Source organism: Callospermophilus lateralis, chromosome 2, assembly GCF_048772815.1.
Source record: "Callospermophilus lateralis isolate mCalLat2 chromosome 2, mCalLat2.hap1, whole genome shotgun sequence".
Lineage (NCBI taxonomy): Eukaryota > Metazoa > Chordata > Mammalia > Rodentia > Sciuridae > Callospermophilus > Callospermophilus lateralis.
In genome coordinates, this window is record NC_135306.1 from 93565630 (window position 1) to 93586302 (window position 20673).

The 20673-nt window shown below is 39.9% G+C and overlaps 1 protein-coding gene across 1 annotated transcript in view; it reads left to right on the plus strand.

Moving 5' to 3' along the window:
- The window catches only part of Ncapd3 (non-SMC condensin II complex subunit D3), an 82273-nt gene that overhangs the window by 52269 nt on the left and 9331 nt on the right, over nt 1-20673 (plus strand). Inside the window, exons 21-29 of the mRNA XM_076846148.2 lie at nt 597-704; nt 8568-8682; nt 8777-8872; nt 9854-10092; nt 11013-11092; nt 16377-16514; nt 16828-16961; nt 17351-17550; nt 19585-19695. Coding sequence (XP_076702263.1) covers nt 597-704; nt 8568-8682; nt 8777-8872; nt 9854-10092; nt 11013-11092; nt 16377-16514; nt 16828-16961; nt 17351-17550; nt 19585-19695 — 1221 coding nt within the window. The remainder of the gene's footprint in view (nt 1-596; nt 705-8567; nt 8683-8776; nt 8873-9853; nt 10093-11012; nt 11093-16376; nt 16515-16827; nt 16962-17350; nt 17551-19584; nt 19696-20673) is intronic.

Below are 20673 nucleotides of genomic sequence, written 5' to 3' on the forward strand. Positions count from 1 at the left end.
TCTAGGAACAGTCTCCTAGAGAAAATGAATTGTAAAATTCTTTCATGCTCTTGGCACCGAGTATATACTAGCAGTGACCTCTGGAAGTATATGATATGCACTAGCAGTGACCTCTGGAGGTTATTATAAACAGAAAAGAACACAGAAAACTTGTTCCTAATTAATAAGTTTCAGAAGAAAAGCAACTGTCCTTTTTGTGTATATCTTTAAAAGTGTGCACTATAGAAGTGTTCACTTAACAGTACTTAATTTGCCACCTGCATATGCTAGAAGAATTGTAATTGCTGTTAAAGATATAATACAAATGAAGCCACTAGATATTCCCAAATATTTGCCTTTTGTTGTAGGGAAAATGTAGAGAGAAAGTTGATATATAGACTGTTCTTTGAAAATTTCACTTAGCCAATTCTCATGGCCAGATTGCTTAAATTATGTCATTGTGTTTTTGGATAAATCAGGGTAAAGATTGCATATGAACAATGGTTGGAGTTTTTCACGCATTTGAAGATCCTAGAGGCTACTCTGAGAACCTGGGGTTGGTGGGTTGTCTGGGAGATGAATGGGATCCTTTAGAGCTGATCTGTGACTTGCCATAGGAACTACTGAAGCAAGTGTGTGGGAATGTGCTCTCTACCTGCGAGTACCACCTCTCCAACATTGTTCTGAAGGAGGATGGGGCAGGGAACATGGATGAAGACCTGTTGGTAAGCAGCTGCTTTTCCTAACCATTCATTCCTCTTCTTTTTTTATCAGCAGGGATTTTTTGAGGATGATTTTACATGTGTACTTCAGATACAATTAAAAAAAGAAAAGGGCTGTTGTAGCCTAGAGCTTCACTCTTTTTCAAGAAGAAATTTTTATGAATAATGCATGTATTTTTATCTCATATACTTAATATTTGGGGGGAAACTTGTTGGAACACTTCATCCAGTTAAGAGTTTATGAGAAACCTGATTCCAATAGGAAAATCACAATGTGTGTTATAATTTTGGTAGAGTTCAACTTAGAAATAATAAGGTAAGAAAATAATAGCATATGCCTTTAGTCTTGTTTATTTTCTTTTTAAAAGAATTGTAACTTCTGAGCTATTTGAACATTGGATATAGAAATGGGGAAATAGGGTCTAGTCGTTGAAAGAATGAACAAGGCTCGTTGTTGGAGAAAATGCCCGTTTTTTGAGGAACAGCTCTGCATATTTATAGAGCCGGGGGTGGTTTGACAGTTATGACAGTTTAACAGTTTGACAGTTGGCATGGGATGCTTTCTGATTGGTGGGTAAGGATCATGTGAGCCAGCAGAGCTCACCATTGGACAACTCTTCTCAGGGGATGGGGACGTTAGTCTTTGGAGCCGGGGCGACTCCCAACATTCCCCCCTCTTTGTTATTAAATGAGAGTGGGCATCCACTCATTCTGCGTGCTTCCTACTGAGATGGGGCGGTGTGGGAGAATAGGAGGGAAGTGGGGAGCCCCCACAGGAGGACAGAGAGGACTGATATAACTTCAGGAACCAGATCAATGAAGGTTCCTTACCACCACAGATCCATGATGATGTCAGTCCATTGGCATAGGTCTCCACTGGAGGTATCATCAGTTGCCAGGAGTTGGTAATTCCTGAGGAGAAGCTGGTTAAAAGCTTGATTAGAAATTTTTTACCTACCTGAGTCTGAATGAACTTTATGATAAAGGGAAGGAACAGGCACAGGGAGTTTTTATAGCCCAAATCTAATGGGGTCTCTGGGTCTGCAAGCTGCCTTGTTGGCACAAGGGGGGTTAATTGTTCAGCCTTGAGCAGGGGCATGGGCATTTGGGCTTGAAGCAAACAGGTGATAAAGAACCAGACAGAGGGTTTGAGAGGACAGGTCATCCTGCAGCTAACTTTGTTTGACATGCCCTGCAGACCAGCCTGTCCTGCACCTAACACCCTCAATTCCACTCTTCATTCCTAGTCCAATCTAGCTCCCTCCCCTCTCTATTAAGGCTGCTCTTCAAACTCTCTCCTACCTGGGTGTCTATGAAACCAGCTTGCTTCTCTCTTTACCTTTTTCAAAACATCCCAGCTTTCCAAACCAGCTTGCTTCTCTGACGTCTATCACTGTTCCCAGCTTTCCCTAGTCAAACCAAGAAAGTACGGGCTTTGTAATAAAGAAGGCAGCTTCTCCCACGCTCTGAACGAAGGCGGCCAAGGGAGGACAGTGGCCCATTGTTACCAGGTTTCCCTCCGCTAGCTCGCATGCCCTTGTGGCAGCTATGAGTTCAGCTTGTTGGTTGGTTGTATTGGGTGGAAGAGGTTTTGCCTCTATGATGGATGAGAGGGAAACAACAGCATACCCACCACTTTAACCTATTTGTGTATAAAGGAGCTACCATCTGAGAACCAGATGAGGTCCAAAGAGGGCAGGGATCCCTCAGAAATGGTAGTAGGGCAGGGTAAAATCGTACCTGTAGGCATTTGTGGACGGGATCTTGTGAGGGAGAAGATGAGAGGAGGGAGGCAGGGTTTATTGGAGAGCATGGGCTGAAAAGAGATGGAGGGATTTTCAAGGAATGAGATAAGGAGGGATAGAACCCTGGAAGGAGGAAGTGACTGCAGCCCCTAGTAACTGAGGAAATCTTTTAGATGGTGAGGAGATGAGATGGTTAGCACAAAGCCAAAGGTAAGCTTGTGTGCTTCTTTCTGGAGGTCATGGGCCGCTGCTAGGGCTCTGAAGCCTGGGGACCAGCCCCTGACGGTGGGTTTGGATAGGTAGGCCACTGGTGCAAATGTGTGGCCATATTCCTGACCCAGAACGCCCAGACTTTGTCCTTGTTTCTCATGTACATAGAGGGTAAAGGGTCGGGAGAGTTCAGGGAGATGCAGTGCAGGTGCCCAGAGGAGGGCCTTTTTAAGGATTGTAAAGGGCTTCCCTACTGCTGAGGGTAGGGGTTCATCTTGGGGGCCCTTGGCCTGATTATATCTTTGGTGTAGGTATAGACACAATAAGCTGTTTTCTGTCTACTGTCATGGCCTTTTTCCCTTGAGAGATAGAGAATCCTAGATATGTGACCTCTTTACATGCTATTTGGGCCTTTTGTGGAGAGGCCCAATATCCCTTTAAGGCCAAGAAATTAAGTAGGAGAACTGTGTCATCTGTTGAGCGCCCTTTGGATGGGCTAGAAGAATTTGTAGAGGTTTGCAAGAGGTGCAGAGAGCAGGATTGGATCGGAGCAAGAAGAAAGCCTGGACATAAGCAATCTCTACCCATTTTTTCAATGCTCACAGTAATTGTAGAGATCCCTTAGAATGGAGGGATCCAGGGACCCAAAAAGGGGCCATCTGCTTTGGTTTTCTAAGGGATAAGTGAGCCAGGCCTGGGTACTATATTTGGTCTAAGAGGCATTGTAGGGGAGAGTCGACTGGCAGAGAAGACACATTACCCATGTAAGGAGGAGGGAAGAGGACGCAGAGAAGGAGGAAACTGATTTATTGGCAAAAGGGGCATCCCCGCTAGAGCCAAAAAATCAGGAGTGCCTACGTGGCAGGTTTGAGCTGCAGAGATTGGTCGTTACCGAATCCTGACAGTTGAAGCTCTCGTCCTGGATGGAGCCGGAGCCATGGGAGACCTTGGCCAAGGCTTTTCGGGATACCTCCTGGAGAGGCCGGATACTCCCAGGGTCGGAAAGGGGAGAGAGGGAGAGGAAGGGAGAGAGGGAGAGGAAGGGTAAGGTAAGCGTCTCTCTAGGGGCCAAGTCTTAAGATGAGAGGACTAGGACTTTCAAATCTGCCCAAGAAAGGAGTCCCTGAGGGCCACTGTAGCCATAAAGGCTGTGGTGGGGTGCTCAACATATTGCAAGAAGGTGGATTCGGGGCACTGGGGGTGCAAAGAGGTGTGGACTATCTCGAAATCCCTGAGGAAGGACAGTCCAGATTAGTTGTCGAGAATGTCTGGTGGTGGGATCTGTCCAGGTAACGGCAAAGAATCTTGGATTCGGGGGCAAGGGGAATGGAGAAGAAAGCATCCTTTAAATCTATGACCAAGAAGTGAGTGGCAGTGTGGGGGATCTGAGACAGCAGGGTATATGGGTTGGGAACCAAAGGATGTATGGGCCTTATGGAGGTGTTGATGAGTCGTAGGTCCTGAACTAAGCGATAGGACCCGTTGGGCTTTTTCTACCGCTAGTATGGGAATATTGTAAGGGGAATGAGCAGGACGGAGGTACCCCTTGCTAAGAAGGTAGTGAATAGTAGGTTGTAGGCCCAGAAGAGCTTTTGTGGACAGGAAGTATTTAGCCTGATTGGGGAACGTGTTAGGATCTTTGAGATGAATGTTAACTGATAAACAGGAAACAGTGGAGGGAGTGTGGGTATTCCATACAATTGGGTCGACCAGGTTCATAGGTAAGGGGTTCTTTTTAGTATGGTATTTCATGTCAGCCTTACAAGTGGAGCAGAATGGCCAGTCTTCTGCCAAAAGGGCCAGAAAAGATGAACAGGCAGATTCTGGGGCTTAACTGATGCCAGGAGCCCGGATATTGATTGTTGTATTGAATTTAGAGAGACTGTCTCGGCCAAGCAAAGGAACTGGACACTGGGGCATAACTAGGAACATCTGAGAGAATGGGAAGTTGTCTATGGAACAGAGTAATAGGGGAGTCTTTTTTGGATAAATTATCTTTCCTCCTACCCTGACAATATGAGAGGTGGACGGCACTGTTTGCCCCCAGAATTCTGTCAGGACTGAGATGGTAGCCCCAGTGTCAAGGAGAAAGTCAACCTTGCGTTCGAATCTGCACCCTGGGTTCCTGTCTATTGATCATTACAGCTGGGGACAAGGACCCAATATTCCATCAGTCTTCGATTGCCATGCCCAGAAGGTTGGATGGTTCCCTGGCCATAGGCCTCTTATGGGATCTAGGACAGTCAGAACCCCAATGACCTTGTTGTTGACATTTAGGGCTAAGGGTATGCGGAGTGAAGGTGCGGGGCATGCCCTAGCTCAATGTCCCTCCTTGCCACACTTGAAGCAGGCACCCGGGGTGTTTTTGACCTGCAGTGATGGGCGGCGACCCAAGGAAGCACCCTGCAGGGCCTGGGCAAGCATCTGAAATTTCTCAGTCTGGAGGGTGGCAGGGCCTTGTTTGAGCTTTTTTAGTTTGACCCGGATGTCAGGGTTACTCTGCGAGAGGAAATATGTCATAAGGACATGACGGCTATCTCGGGTTTCAGGATCTAGGTTACTGCTCAAGGGCTTTCGTAAGCCAATCCAGAAATTCCGATGGGGTCTCTTGTAATTTTTGGAAATTGACTGCCTTACGTGCCGCTTTTTTGAGCCCAGCAATAATACATGCAGAGAATCGGTTCCTACTCTGTATGCCAGCTTGTGTATTTTAATTCCAGTCAGAGTTTGATCTGGGGCAGCAAGTGGCTCCAGAGGGTGATTGGGATTAACTTGGTGAGTTTCATCCGCATGGGCTCTGGCAAGTTCCCAGACTCTGGTATGTTCCTCAAGAAGGAGAGTATTAGGCAATAACATATATATACATCATGATGAGTGAGGCTATAAGCCTGGAGGACCCATTGAAACTCTTGGGACCTAGTTTGGGGGGGCACTAAAGATGTCAGCTGGGTCAGAGGGAGCACCTGAGGGGTTGGACAGAGCCAACGGGGGAGTTCAGTAGGGAGGGAGTTCATTTCCTGAATAGATCAGGGAGAACGAGGAAGAGAAAAAGCCTCAATGTAGGGGATCTCCTTCCACTTTTTCGAGTGCTCACAGAAGTTAAACAGATCTCTGAGAATTGCAGGATCTAGGAATCCTCCTGGGGGCCATTGACTTTGATTGTCTAATTGATGTAAGGCCAATCTTGTGTGCAGAATTTAATAAGGGGGCGTCTGCAGGGAGGGAAGAAGAGGCCCCCATAGGTCAGGAGAGGGACAAGGGTGGTTGAGAGAGAGAGAGGAGTGCCTGTTCTTCCACCCCCCAGTACCTCCCACTCACGAACTGCTTTCCAGAGTCCACCATGACGGTGAAGGTCGTGGTGGGGTGCGTTCTGTCCTCCAGGTTGGGCATCAGAGGTTTGCCAGGCGATCACGGTCAAAGCCTCTGCGTATAGCCCATCTGAAGTTGGATACCCAATAGGGGAACTCACCTTCTGAAGAGCGGGTGTTGTGTGAATAGTAGCAGCGCTCGAAAGAGTGGACAAGGACGGCAAGCCTTGAGAGAGGGGGCCCTCGAGCAGCGAGGCATTCCCCCTCCCGGGTTTCGGCACCAATGAAAGAACGAACAAGGCTTGTTGGAGAAAGTGCTCATTTATTGAGGAATAGCTCTGCATATTTATAGAGCCGGGGGTGGTTTGACAGTTATGACAGTTTAATGGTTGACAGTTGGTATAGGGTGCTTTCTGATTGGTGGGTAAAGATCATGTGAGTCATCAGGGCTAGTCTGATTGGTGGGTAAGGATCATGTGAGCCAGCAGGGCTAGTCTGATTGGTGGGTTAGGATCATGTGAGCCAGCAGGGCTAGTCTGATTGGTGGGTTAGGATCATGTGAGCCAGCAGGGCTAGTCTGATTAGTGGGTAAGGATCATGTGAGCCAGCAGGGATTACCATTGGACAGCTTTTCTGGGGGGTGGGGAAGTTAGTCTTTGGAGCCCGGGCGACTCCCAACAGTCCTTACAATGTCTAAAAATATAAAGAAAGATTTTACAAATGACCTTGGAGGAACAAGGTTGTATTTTGTGGTACTCCTACTTTAGAAACTGTTTTCATGAAAATGATTCCTGTGAGTCAGGACATGTCAAGCCAGTGGGCTGTTAACAAAATAGGTTTTGTTATAATTCTATTTTCAGCATCTGACGCTATCCAATAAAGGAAATGGTTTTTGATGTCCTTCGGTACAAACCATCATCTTTAACTAAAACTATTTTTCCCATCCATTTAAATTAGAAGAGCATCTCTTTTCTGTGTTCAGTTTTCACTTTACTCATTTCACTCTTATAAGTGTTAGTGATTGTAGACCAAATTTAGATTTGTAAGAGAGAAAGCTATTGTACCTGAGGCACTAGTACGTTTATGTTCATTAATGACAGTATCATTACCGGGATTTGGGACACTTAGGTATGTGAGCCATGATGTGTGGTTCAGAGTTGACCCAGGATTTTAGATAGTCTTGCTTTTCTCAATTGTTTGAGCAGAGCCATTGCCCACAAGAAGAAAAATGCTTTTTATGATCAGTGAGTTAATCCCCTAAGATTTTTTCAACTATTAAATATATCACTAAAATCTATCTGTTAGTCAAAACATAGAGTGAAGGTTTGCCCTATATACATTGTTTAATTCATACTTCTTTAAATGGAGCTTAATTATTTTTTAATCCACTAAGATAGTTAACTGTGTATTCGATATTCTCTAAAACCAACTACATTTACTATTGGGTTTCCTACCCTAGAATAAGCATTTTGAGTTTTTTTGTTTGTTTGTTTTGCTTTGCTTTGGTTCTTTATTGTTGTTCTAAGATGGGATCTTGCTATGTTGCCCAGACCAGTATCAACTCCTAGGCTCAAGTGATCCTCTAACCTCACCCAACCAAGTATCTAGGACTGTAGGTGTATGTGCCCCCACACTTATCTCTAGCATAAGCTTATATGTATTGTTTGTTTTTTCAGTGCTGGGAATGAAATCCAGGGCCTCATACAGGGCTAGGCTAATGCTCTATCATTGAGCTACATCCCTAGCCCCTAGAATAAGCTTTTACTTTTATTTGCCATTTACTGTTTAGTGTTATTCTTCTATCTTTGGGGTAAAGAAAGAGAAGTGTTAATTTGACCTCTAAGATAAATGCCATTAGTAAACATAGGGTAGCAAGGGCTGAGGAAACAGGTCCCTGTGTTTTGGGGAGGAGTCTAAGCAGTAAACTTAGAGAACAATTTGGATATATATTTTAAAATGTAAAGTGGGTTTACATGCTGTTTCAGCCTGGATTCACACCTAAAGAAATACAGTAGTATACAAGAGTATAGAAGGGATTCATCATAACTCAAGTAAATAATAGTAAAGGGTTAGACATAACATAAATTTTTACTAAATGTGGAAGAGTGAGAAAAATTATAACATTGATAATTTTTAAATGGCCTACTTGTATAGACATTAAGCATATTTTTGTATGTATTTACATTAAAGTATAACTCATATTCAAAGTTATAATTACAAACTCCAAGTAGCATGATTGGTAAGTATATTAGAAAAGCGAACATAAAGCCATGTGATTTTGAAAAGAACAAAAGCAATGATAATCTTTAGTGGGATTATAAATAGATGAGTGTTATACCTGTTATTGCAACATAATTATTAATAGTATCCCTGTTTACTCACAGAGTATCATTTTACATGATAAAATTATATGGTCACTCTAATTTTTGTTTCATTAAATATGACTAAATTTTTATAATGGTCATGTGTTTTTCTGAAACAAAAAATAGTAAAGTTTGTGTAGTTGGAAAAAAAAAAAAAAGAATCCCACTGACATATTGTTACTCTAACTAGTAAATTTTCTTTTTGCCTTATTTTTACTGCACAACCAATTCTCTTTGTAGGTGAAGTACATTTTTACCTTAGGAGATATAGCCCAGCTATGTCCAGCCAGAGTGGAGAAACGAGTGTTCCTTCTGATTCAGTCCATTCTGGCTTCTTCTGCTGATGTGGATCACTGTAAGGCACTGAAATCATACTCTGTTTCATACTTTCTTAAGCCTGAGTAAACTGCTGAGGAACTGTCAATAAATGCTTTTAAACTTTCCTATAGTACCATCATCTCAAGGTACCAGTGATGCCTCAGCCATTCAGCCCCCATCTCAGGTCATGCCTTCTGTGATTAGAGCACATGCCATCATCACTTTAGGTAAGAACAACATGTGGGGAAATGTCTGCTTATGTGTATAAAAAAAGTGCTCATAGTGAGAGAGCCCTTGAGTTGGTAATTATCCAAGACTATAAGATTCAAAATACTCACTCTAGTAGACTTATGTTTTTCAGTGGAATTATGTGAATTTATTACAATTATAACTTCCTATAATTATTTAAACTCCTAATGTAGCACCATGAAATCTGCTTATCAAGAACTGCATTTAGTAAACTGCATTCTGGGAATAGAAAGATTAATTTGAAGTTCAGTTTATAAAAGGAGATGGTTTACTTAATACTTTCCAAAACTGGCAGATGAACTATATGTATATTTTTCCATCAACTTCAATTGTTGTTTATCTTGAAAACAGTTCTGTGCTATAATTTGATTTTTTTTCCTGTAGTATAATTGTATATCTTACAGTAGATATAAGATATTTGTTTTTTGTGGTATTGGTTACTGTTAAAGTCTAAGAATTGTTAATAAGAGCAGAACATTCCCTAGGCCACAAAACAAACAAAACTCGGCAACCTTCCTATAATTATGAAGAAGGAATATGAGTTGACATTTTTTTTCTACTTACCTAGTTCACATTTCAAACCCATTAAGAGGTAAAATAAATCATCTGTAAGATTTTACCCATCATTATCCAGGTGAGAAGATAACTACAAAATTCAAATGTTGACTTTATTAACGTAAAGAAACATTCCTTATCATGTACCTCATGAAACCCCTGTTGGAGCTTATTTTTCCTTAAAGTACTTTAAACTTTGTAATATTTGGGATGGATTTGTCTGGCTCTTGCTTTTGTTTTTTGTAATTGGGAGCATAATGTTTTAACTTTGATGAAATAAAAACTATAGAATATGGCTGGGAGTGTAGGTTAGTGGTAGAATGAGGCCAGGCCCTGGGTTCATTCCCTGGTATTGGGGGGTGGAAATCATAGAATATAGTCAAGACATCTTTCTTCTGTGGCAGGTAAGCTGTGTTTACAGCATGAAGACCTTGCAAAGAAGAGTATCCCAGCCCTTGTGCGAGAACTAGAGGTGTCTGAAGATGTGGCTGTTCGAAACAATGTCATCATTGTGATGTGTGATCTTTGTATCCGGTACACTGTCATGGTAGACAAGTATATTCCTAATATCTCCATCTGCCTGAAGGATTCAGATCCATTTATCCGAAAGCAGACACTCATATTACTTACCAACCTTTTGCAGGTATGTATGAGAGTTATTAAACTGTCTTTTTTTCTCTCTAGCACTGTTCTGGCTTAAAGGAATATTAAATTACATAGGAAATAAATAAGATAGCTTTGTAGTACAATTCAAAAATAATTAACCTCATCTCAGGTTTAGAATGTCACTTTTCTAATGCACAGTGAAGCCTTTTAAATACTTTGTTCGTTACTTGCAAATATTTGTTTGGGGTGTTCTTTTAGACACCCTGTCAAGCAGTGTAAAATTCCACTTTTGCAAATAAACAGCAGGTAGAGAAAAGCATATTTGTCAGAAAAATAGTTCCAGTTTTGTTATTCTTCTCAACCTTAAACAAGTCCATGTTTCTCATACTTATTGTTTGGTAAAACAAGGATCATAATATTTGTGCTGGCTATCACATAGTGTTGCTTAGAGTCCAATGTGATATTTCAGCATGTAAAAGAACTTAATGAATTGCAAACCTCTAAAGAGTATTTGATTTTCTTGTATACATGTGTTTGACCTTTGACAAGGAAAAAGTGATATTTGATTTTGAAAAAGAAGGCATTTCACTAAGTTGTATGTAGTTTGGTACACTTAACATGCTCTTTTTTTTCATTCATTCTGTACCTCACAGAGGCAATAGTGGCTACAACCCATTAAAACCATGTACTTTGAGTCATTTTCCTAAAATAGTAGAAAGTTTGATGCTGCTCTATCCACATGTTCCTCCACATTTCTTTGAATTAACAAATGTTGTATAATTTCAAGATGGTTGTGAAGTGAATACTCTGAATGCCCCTATGTCCTAGACAGACCAATAATAGCTGGCAGATGTGATGTTATACAAAGGAAAGTCAACAGGTGGCTATGTGACTGGATGCATTTAAGGTTTACATGTTAAAATTTATCCTGAAATATGCCGGTTTCTCTTTGTACAGGAAGAATTTGTGAAATGGAAGGGCTCTCTGTTCTTTCGATTTGTCAGCACTCTGATAGATTCTCACCCAGATATTGCCAGGTAAATCTTTCCTTTGCATGTCAGACAGTTGAACAGTTTACCTAATTTCTGTTATGCCTTTGATTTCTTTTCTTCCAAATTGGCTTAGAGTTGAGTTATTTAGGATTTAGTGAGCTCTTGGTAGTTATCAGAAAAAAATGGTAGATTTTTAAAATACTGAACTATATAACAGATCTTTGTTAAAACAAAAATAAAACAAACTAAATGTGTTCAGACTCACCACTAAATAATTTCAGCATTGACTTCCTTTTCTAACATCATTTGCTCTCCTTGAATACTAAAGAACATTACATGCCTTTGTCACATTTAGGTAGAAGCCATCAACTTTTGACTTAACTGTTGATTTCTAAGCCCCTCCCCCCAAAAATGTTAGTTCTAATAAAGAATTTGGACTTTGTTTTCAGTGCAGAAACTGTAAGAATTCTAGGAATTAAGATAATTTCACAATGTAAAATAGAGGGTACAAATTACAAGATTCCTTAGAAATGGTTAAATTGTTAAAAGGAAGATAATTTTATTAATGTAAAGAAACATTCCATAGCATGTACCTCATGAAACCCCTGTTGGAGTTTAATTAAAGATTCCTTAGTTTATTTAAAATTTATTTAAAGATTCCTTAGAAATGGATGCTTCTTGAGAATTGGAAAGGAGTGGGGAGTTAACTTTGCCAATTGTTAATTCTTATACTTGAATCATTTTAAAAATTTATTTTCAAGGGGTCGAGAAGTGATCTTGATAGAATTTGCTACCCTAGATTGTTGTATGAATAATTCTTTTTAAAGCTAGTCTATAATTGAAAAGAAGGGTGTTGAATGCCATGGCAAAAGCCACCACATTGGGGAAAAGATCTTTGTAGAATTTATTAACTAAAAATAGCTTAAAATAATGGGTTCCTCTGTTCTAAATATAGCCACCAATAATTTAGTCTGAGTTCCACAGAAGAATTTCTGCTCCCTTTTAAAGCTTTGGGTGTAATTTTCCAAGGGGGAACATTTAACATAACAAAGTAGCAGAAGGTTAACGTTCTAATTAATACTGTCTAGAGCCAGAAGCAAAAAACTAGGGCTATGGTTTTTTTCTTTTTCATTGTATTATAATTGAGAAAGGAATGAAACAGCCATGCCACTCCTTCCCACCTTTTTAATGCTTCCCAACACTGATTTGAGTGACTGTCTTTGTACAGTGCAGTGCACAGCCCAGGGGCAGGCATAATTAGAAGTGTTGTGCTCTTAGATGATGAGTCTGGGAGTAAGACTGATTGCTTAACTTGTATTTCCTTGTTTTCCCCCATTTTTTGCCAGTTTCTATATGTGCATGTAAAAAAAAAAAACAAAAAAGGTGATAGATACATTTTATCTGATTTAAACATTATACAATATATACATGCATTGCAACATTACATGGTACCCAGTACATAGATACAATTTTTATGTTTTTAGGTAATGGTTAAAAATAAATGTGTATTAAAAGTTTTTAAGCTTATTTTCCAAGAGAACATTGATTAGTGCATAAAATATATGCACAACCAATGAATACAGGTACTGAGCATCAATCAGAAAGAAAACCAGATAAGGATACCTTATACTATGGTAAGATTATCAGCTCCTTTTTAAGAATTTAATACTGCCCTCTTAAATCTTTCCATTTTATTTCTGCATTCTGGGTTTGTTTAAATAATGGTTCAAATGTGGACCAGAATTTTCAGCTTCTAAAAGCCTTCCAAAAGCTCATGTATGAAACAATATTGGAACATTTAGAAGTGAAATGTTTGGGTTATGACGCCTTAACCTAAATAGTGTGTTAATCTACTAATAAGGATTAACTAGGTTGTAACTATAGGCAAGTAAAGTATGGCTGGAGGATGTGGGTCACTGGAGGCATGCCTTTGGAGTATATATTTTGAATCTTGTGAAAAATGCTCTCTCTGCTTCCTGATTGTCAAGTTCTGAGCTGCTTTCCTCTACCACACACTTCTCTCTGATGTTCTGCTTTACATCAGGCCACAAGGAATGGAGTTGACCATCTATGTACAGAGACCTCTGCAACCTTGATTGCCAAATAACATTTCTGAAATTGTTCTTATTAAGTCTTTTGGTTACACCAGCAAAAATGCTGACTAAAACAGTCTCATTCCTGATTTTTAGGTTAAAGTTCAGACTTTTCTACTTTACATTAACTATATTAATTTTTCAATATGGATATACCAATGCAAACCTTATTTATTTATCTGATCCAGCAGATTTCATAAAGGTTCTGGTGTGAGCAAATTAATATGACATTTTTAATTGGTCTTATAAACCCAAATTTCAAAGCTGCAGAATCATGTGATACATTTTCTCCTCTGCCCAATGGATGTTGGCCTTGTGGTTCAGTAACCATTGGGTAATAGCCATTTAGCAAATAGAATGGTTATTGGGCCAATTGAAACAGAAGTGCAGCAGAGTTCAAGGCTAAATAAATAAATTATCTAATGTATTATGCCATTGAAAAAGAAAAGAGAGAAAAGATAGCAGCTTAGTTTGGAAGAAAAATGAAGTACTTGACTTTCTAGAGGATTTAGTGAAGTTGCACAGTAAGTCAAAAGAGGTAAGGGAATCACACAGCTAGAAAGGCAAGGTAGCATGGAGTGACACAGTCCAGGATGTGGCAGTATAATGGCGATGTGGAGTAAGATGTGGGGTCACTGAAAACGGTGAAGTCAGGAAAGTGAAAAATTAGAATGTCCCATGAACTTCTTAATATGAGCATTGCAGACATTCTGAGTCTCATTTTGGGGTTTGGAATGGAAAGGAAACTAGGAACAACATACCAGGAAGTAGAGAGCAGAGTAGGCAGATATAGGATCTGTAACCAGGGAGGCTGCATGTTATCAGCTGAATCAGGTAGAACAGCGTGTTCATTTGTTTTAACCAATAGCCAGTCCTCACTCCCCTCCCTTTCCTGCACCCACTTCCAGCTTTCTTTTTCTTGAGAGTACTTTTGCCAACTTACTTTGTACTGATTTCATGTATAACATCTGTTTACCCACTATGGTACAGGCTTCCTGAGGAACAGAGGACTTACCCTGAAAGGGAGCTTAAAACTTAAGTGAACATGTATTAAATGAATGAATGAAAATACTAGGAGGCTGGGAAATGTGGGCCTCACCTTGTAAAAAGAAATCATTATCCTCTTACTAAGAATTGAAACCTAGATCAAAGAGCCCAAAAAGGCTACAGGGGAAATATAGTCCATTCACTTCTATTGTCAGCTTGTAGAAAACATAAAATCAGCCTTCTTTCTCATTTCTTCCCAAATCACATGCCCTTCTGAAGCTCAACAAAGGCTACTATTATTGAACTCCTGTTCCTGATCTGGCCTGCATGTGCCTACTCAGGGTGGAACCTGGGGCTCCCACCCATTTCTACCAGAATTCTACTGGAAACTGGAGGCAAGTTCTTTCCTCCATCCTTGTTTTTCCTGGCTCTCAATCCAAAATCAAGCTCCTCTTGCTAGTAGGTCCTTCACATCTCTGGCCCAGCCTTATTATTGCTGTTTCTTTTCCTCCTGGTGTCTTCATAATATCTGATATTCTCTCCTTTGTTTTGCTCTTGCTTCCACATAGAGAAAACATCCGGCCCTTGATTTTCTGAGTCTGCCTTATTTCACTTAGCATGATTTTCTCCATTTCTATCCATCATAGCAAATGCCATTATTTCATTCTTCATTACTGAGTAAATCTCTATTGTGTGTGTGGGTGGGGGGGCTAACCTTGTAAAAGGAAATCATTATATGTATACATACACACATACAAACACACCACATTTTCTTCATCTATTCATCTATTGGCAGATATCTGGGTTGATTCCATAATTTGGCTATTGTGAATTGTGCTGATATGAAACTTATCCTTTGAGAAAGATTACCTTTACCTTTCAAATCTGGGTTCCTAAACAACATAGTTTGTATAGAGTATTCTGACTGCCTAGATCAAACTGGTGCTTCTAGCTGGACTTAAGTGAATTCTCTTTAGAGAATTACTTTTATTAAATACAGTCACTTCTTTAGTTGTTTTGTTTTCATATATTTATGTCAGAGTACTGTCTTGTATACTAGGTGAATAGTTAAAGTGTGATTATCTGCAGCAGAATTTTTAGTCAGGTTTACTTTCATCATAATTTCTAAACTACCTTCTCTGACTTGTTAATGTATGTGTTGTGGATACAGACTGATTTGAACCTTCACCTTCTCTGACTTGTTAATGTGTATGTTGAACCTTAACTCGAGGAAAACGACTAGGGGAAGGTAAATCGCCTGCAAAGTTCTAATGCTTTACAAGGTCAGGCTCAAGCTGTCTGGATCGTCCTTGTTTGCTCCTTTCCAGTGGAGAGCTAAGGAGTCCTCCTGTGTAGCATTTGAGCTCTGGAATGAAATTAAAACACTGTCTCAGCAGTAAATAAACCACAGAAAGCCCTACATAGTCTCTGGTTGACCCGTAAGAACACCCAAAGCTTTGTCATTTTTTCACCTACCATTATAGTAAGATAGAAATGGTCAGGTGGCTTTTAGGTAGACAGTTTGGGTTTTTAGAAATTACATTTGGCTTTGGAAACCATCAGAATTTTGCCTTTCATTTTGCTGCAGTCCCAGTGGCATCTCTCAGATATGAAGCATTGTACATGAATATTGGAAGCCTCTGCCAGATTTGTAAGCATGGGTGAAAGGAGAGTGCCCAGAGCTTGTGGTGATCCCAAATCTCAGTAAGAGTCAGGTTTTGTGGGAATACTTACCCTGCTGACCCAATTTATGACACTTTTGTTGTTAATCTCATTCTTGAATAAAGTTCTAGTTACTAAACTCATTTTTTTTTTTTTTTGGTCAGTATTGTGAACAATAAACTTGAAATTGGGAACTGAAGGGCAGGTATTTATTTTCAGGTGACCATTGTCACTGCAATAGCCTTGAGGACCATTGGCCTCTGTTTGAAGAAACAGTTTTGGGTTAGTTGTTTTTCCTTGTTCAAAATATAGGTGGAAAGTAATGCCTTGTTAGAATTTTGAAAGAAACCTGATAGAGGAAGTCTTTATACTGATCTTGGATTCAAAAGAGAGCATTTAGAAGAGACAGACAAAACAAATGAAATTTCTTCCTTACTTTTGATCTGATGAAGCTGTTTATTGGATGGATTTGGAATTCCTGACCCTTATTTAGCATTCTTCTGTTTTGATGAGTTCTTAGTATAGTTATAGAAGCTGTCTACAAATAATAAATGGGTTTCCTTCATTTGTCTTTTCCTTCTTTGCAGATTTGGAGAGTTTTGCCTGGCTCACCTGTTACTGAAGAGGAACCCTGTCATGTTCTTTCAGCACTTCATTGAGTGTATTTTTCACTTCAACAACTATGAGAAGCACGAGAAGTATAACAAATTCCCTCAGTCAGAGAGGTCAGTGAAGCAGCATAGATGCTGTCCTTGTCTCAGTAAGAATTGGGTGAGGCTCAGGAGATGTTTGGCGGTTTTGAATGCAAGTTTGGACCAGGTCGTAATCTGGGTATATATTTTGACATCACTTTCCTTGGCAGGATAACATAAGAAAATACAGTTGTAAGAACAGAGTCCAAAGGGGAATGTTTGTGAAGACATTCTCATTACTGTCCTGGAGCCTTTGGTACACAGCTTGTAGGATGCTATAAAAATGCTGTCTTAAATCCTTGTTTCCCACACTTTTATGCCCTAAAATTGTGCTGTTCTGCCACAGAGAGAAGCGGCTGTTTTCACTGAAAGGAAAGACAAACAAGGAGAGGCGAATGAAAATCTACAAATTTCTTCTAGAGCACTTCACAGATGAGCAGCGATTCAACATCACTTCTAAAATCTGCCTTAGTATTTTGGGTAGGCCTGGTGTTTTGGGGGTAAAATGTATGCTTAAAAAATGAAATACTGAGCCTGGTATGGTGGTGCATGCCTGTAATCCCAGCAACTTGGGAGTCTGAGGCAGGAGGATTTCAAGTTCAATGTTAGCCTCAGTAACTTAGTGAAGTCTTAAGCAATTTGGTAAGACCTGGTCTCAAAAGGAAAAAAAAAGAAAAAGAAGAAATGCTGTGTTGAAAATGAAATAGCAGTCCTGTGGCAAGTAGACCAGTACTGTAGGAAGATTCATCTTTTTGTTCACACTCCCTATCAGCTGTACTCCATGCAGACCTCCCTCACAGCCCCAGATAACCCCCAGTGCTGTAAATTAACATGTTTCTCAGAAGCTGGTTTCTTGCGCTCTTTCTTAGCATGCTTCGCAGATGGCATCCTGCCCCTGGACATGGAAGCCAGTGAGTTACTCTCAGATACGTTTGAGGTCCTCAGCTCAAAGGAGATCAAGCTTTTAGCAATGAGAGCTAAACCAGATAAGGATCTCCTTATGGAAGAAGATGACATGGCCTTGGCAAACGTAGTCATGCAGGAAGCCCAGAAAAAGCTCATCTCCCAGGTGTGTGTGCACTTCTTCTTTCAGCAGACCTGCTCACACCTCTGGGCTTCCCCAATGATCTTGGTGGTGTTCTACTAGGGCACTGCTCTCATTCTTACCAGAGGCTCTAACTCTTGCCCAGGTGATGATGATCTTTCAACAGGTTTCTAGCTCCAGTTTCTCTTGTGAGCCTGAGTTCAATTTCTCTCACCTATCTGGTTGTACCACAGGTGTCTCAAACTTATTCTGTCACAACCAATTAGTCATTTCTTTTTCCTGATATTAGCCTCTTCCTTCTCCCAGTCTGTTGTAGAGAAGGGAACCATTGTCTACGAAATTATCCAAAGGGGAACTTGATGATACAGCAGAATGCAGAGCAGGAGTCTGGTATGCCTGGCATGTGCTTGTTTGACCAGGGTGAAATTTGACTGACTTTGGGAAAGAGCTGAGTTTCCATAGTCCTTACCAGACCCTGAGTTCTTATGCCTATCTTGGATGGCCAATTTGTATTTCCCACCTGACTCCTAAAGACTGTTGACCCTAAAGGAATAGACTTTTTTCACCTCTTACTTGCTGAGAGATCCTGTTGGCTTAATCTTACAAATCTATCTCTTTTGCATTTCCCCTGGTTCTTTTTTTTTTTTTTTTTTTTTTTTTTTAATTCTGTGCCAAATCCAGTAGTTTTCTTAGCACAAAGGCTGTCTCTGGTTTCTGTCAGTCACAAGCTAAGCCCAATGTTGCTACCAGAGCAGATTTTCTTTCAGTATAAATGTGATAATTTTATTCTCCTGCTTCAAATAACCTAGAGCCAGATAGACTGAATTGTGGCAGGAAACTTTTGGGGGAATGGATCATGAGTAAATTGTAGTATTGGTTGCTCAGTATATACTTCACCCAAAGCTCATGGAACTATTCTCTTAAAATAGGTAAATTTATTTTATAAACATTATATCTCACTAATGGCATCTTTAAAAACTACATTGATAGCTTCCCATTATCTTCGGAATGAAAAAAAAAAAAACAAAAACCCTGATTCTCCTTTAAGACTACAAAACTCTTAGTATGCCTTTCCCTGCCCTAATCGTTTCCTCCCTTATCACCTCTGATCATTCCAATCCTCAGATATGAGATGTACCGCCTGCTATGTGCCTTTGACACTGGTTCTTCCGTCTGCAGCACCCAATCCACTCTACTATCCCACCCACATCCTAAGTGTCATCTCTCAAAGAAGCCTCCAGTATACATTCCCGATTACCCCCCTTCCCTCCAAGGGATCCTTCTCCATACATGAGTTTCTTAACACTGTGCACTTGGCACCTTGTACCATTTATCACAACATACACACACACTGGTCTAGAAACAACCTGAGGGCAGGAATTTTGGACTTCATTTCTCTATCCTCAGAAGTTAGCTGTGTATCTGGGACATAAAATATGCTTGATGATACTCTAAGTCACATTGAAGACTATTGCTAAACTTATAATCTTATTAGATTCATTTTTATTATTAAATTGTTCATATTTATACCTATTTCCCTCCTATTTTAGGGACTTTGATAAGATTTTTTTTTAATTGAGTATTTGCAAGCAAGAAATGTATACTAATGACTTTATGTGAAAACAAAAAGTATTTTTCAGGTTTAGAAGGGTAAATATTACATATGTGGACTACTGTAATGAATACTTTTAATTCTAAGATTTATTGCAAAATATTTCATGCACTAATCAAGCATTACATAAGTACCTAGCACTTGTTAAAATGTTTGTCAAGTTATACAACATATTTCTTACTTTTTTTTTTTCCACTTAGGAAATATGAGTAGTTTTTACCCACCTCCTACTTTACAAACCTCCTGAGTATTTAGGGGTAATGTTTAAAAGAAGTCAGAAAAAAATAACAACTGTAGGTCCTATATATTCCCAGTATCATAATCAGAAGTCAAAAATAAACATTTAGTGTACTAGATTAAACATAATAAAAGAACTAGGTTAAGGAAAAGTTTTTATCTGACTTTCTGAAGTTTACACATTTAAAATAGTGTTTGTATTTCTGCAGGTTCAAAAGAGGAATTTTATAGAAAATATTATTCCGATTATCATCTCCCTGAAAACTCTGCTGGAGAAAAAAAAGATACCAGCTTTGCGAGAACTTATGAACTATCTCAGGGTAAATGAAGAACTTTAATTTTGTGGTTGTTTTCATCCCCTAACTCCAAGTTCTTTCCTTAGTGTCTTCTGCCAGTGTAACTGTCTGCAGTAATAATAAGACAAAATGCTACATAAAGAAGCAACCTTATTTTGGTCTGTTTAGAAATTTGCCTGCCAGACCAGTGTCTGCTGTGGAGCAAATGGGGAATTTTGATCAAAGGCTCCACTAAAGTTATTTCTTCCTTTTCTCATTCAGTCAAGTTTGTAAACAGCTGACTCACTGGGCTGAGCATATATATATCCCTGATGGGATTAGATTGCATTTCCAAGACTTTCTCTCCTGAGGTCAAGGACAGAGTCATCATTTTAGTTCATCCTGATGAAGGATGATGTGAAAGTCGGTTATGGTATTCAATGTGGGGTATTTGCCGTTCACACTGCTGCAGACAGATGTGATCAGGAAATCACTGCCCTCTGGCAGCATGCACTTAGATGGGTAGGGGGCACCATTTGAGATGGACACCATTCCTGGGCTGGAGTTGCTATAGGAGAAGATTGGATCTGAGAAAGGGCAGGATATGTTTACTTAACAGGGCAGGCTGGCCTAAATGAGGCCTCAGACCTTACTGACAAAATTGCTCAAAAATAAAAGCAGCAATTTTTCTTTTGTTTTAGCAGAGTTATTCTGTTCACATCATGTATTTTTCTTCCCCAAATTTTATTTCCTGCCAGGTGTACTGGTGCATGCCTGTTATCCCAGCAGCTCGGGAGGCTGAGGCAGGAGGATCACAAGTTCAAAGCCAGCCTCCACAAAAGCAAGGCGCTAAGCAACTCAGTGAGACCCTGTCTCTAAATAAAATACAAAATAGGGCTGGAGATGTGAATCAGTGGTTGAGTGCCCCGAGTACAATCCCCAGTACCCAAATAAAATAAAATAATATGTTTTTTCCTAAAACTGAAAAGAATACAATGAAATTACATTGAGAGAGAATTTCCA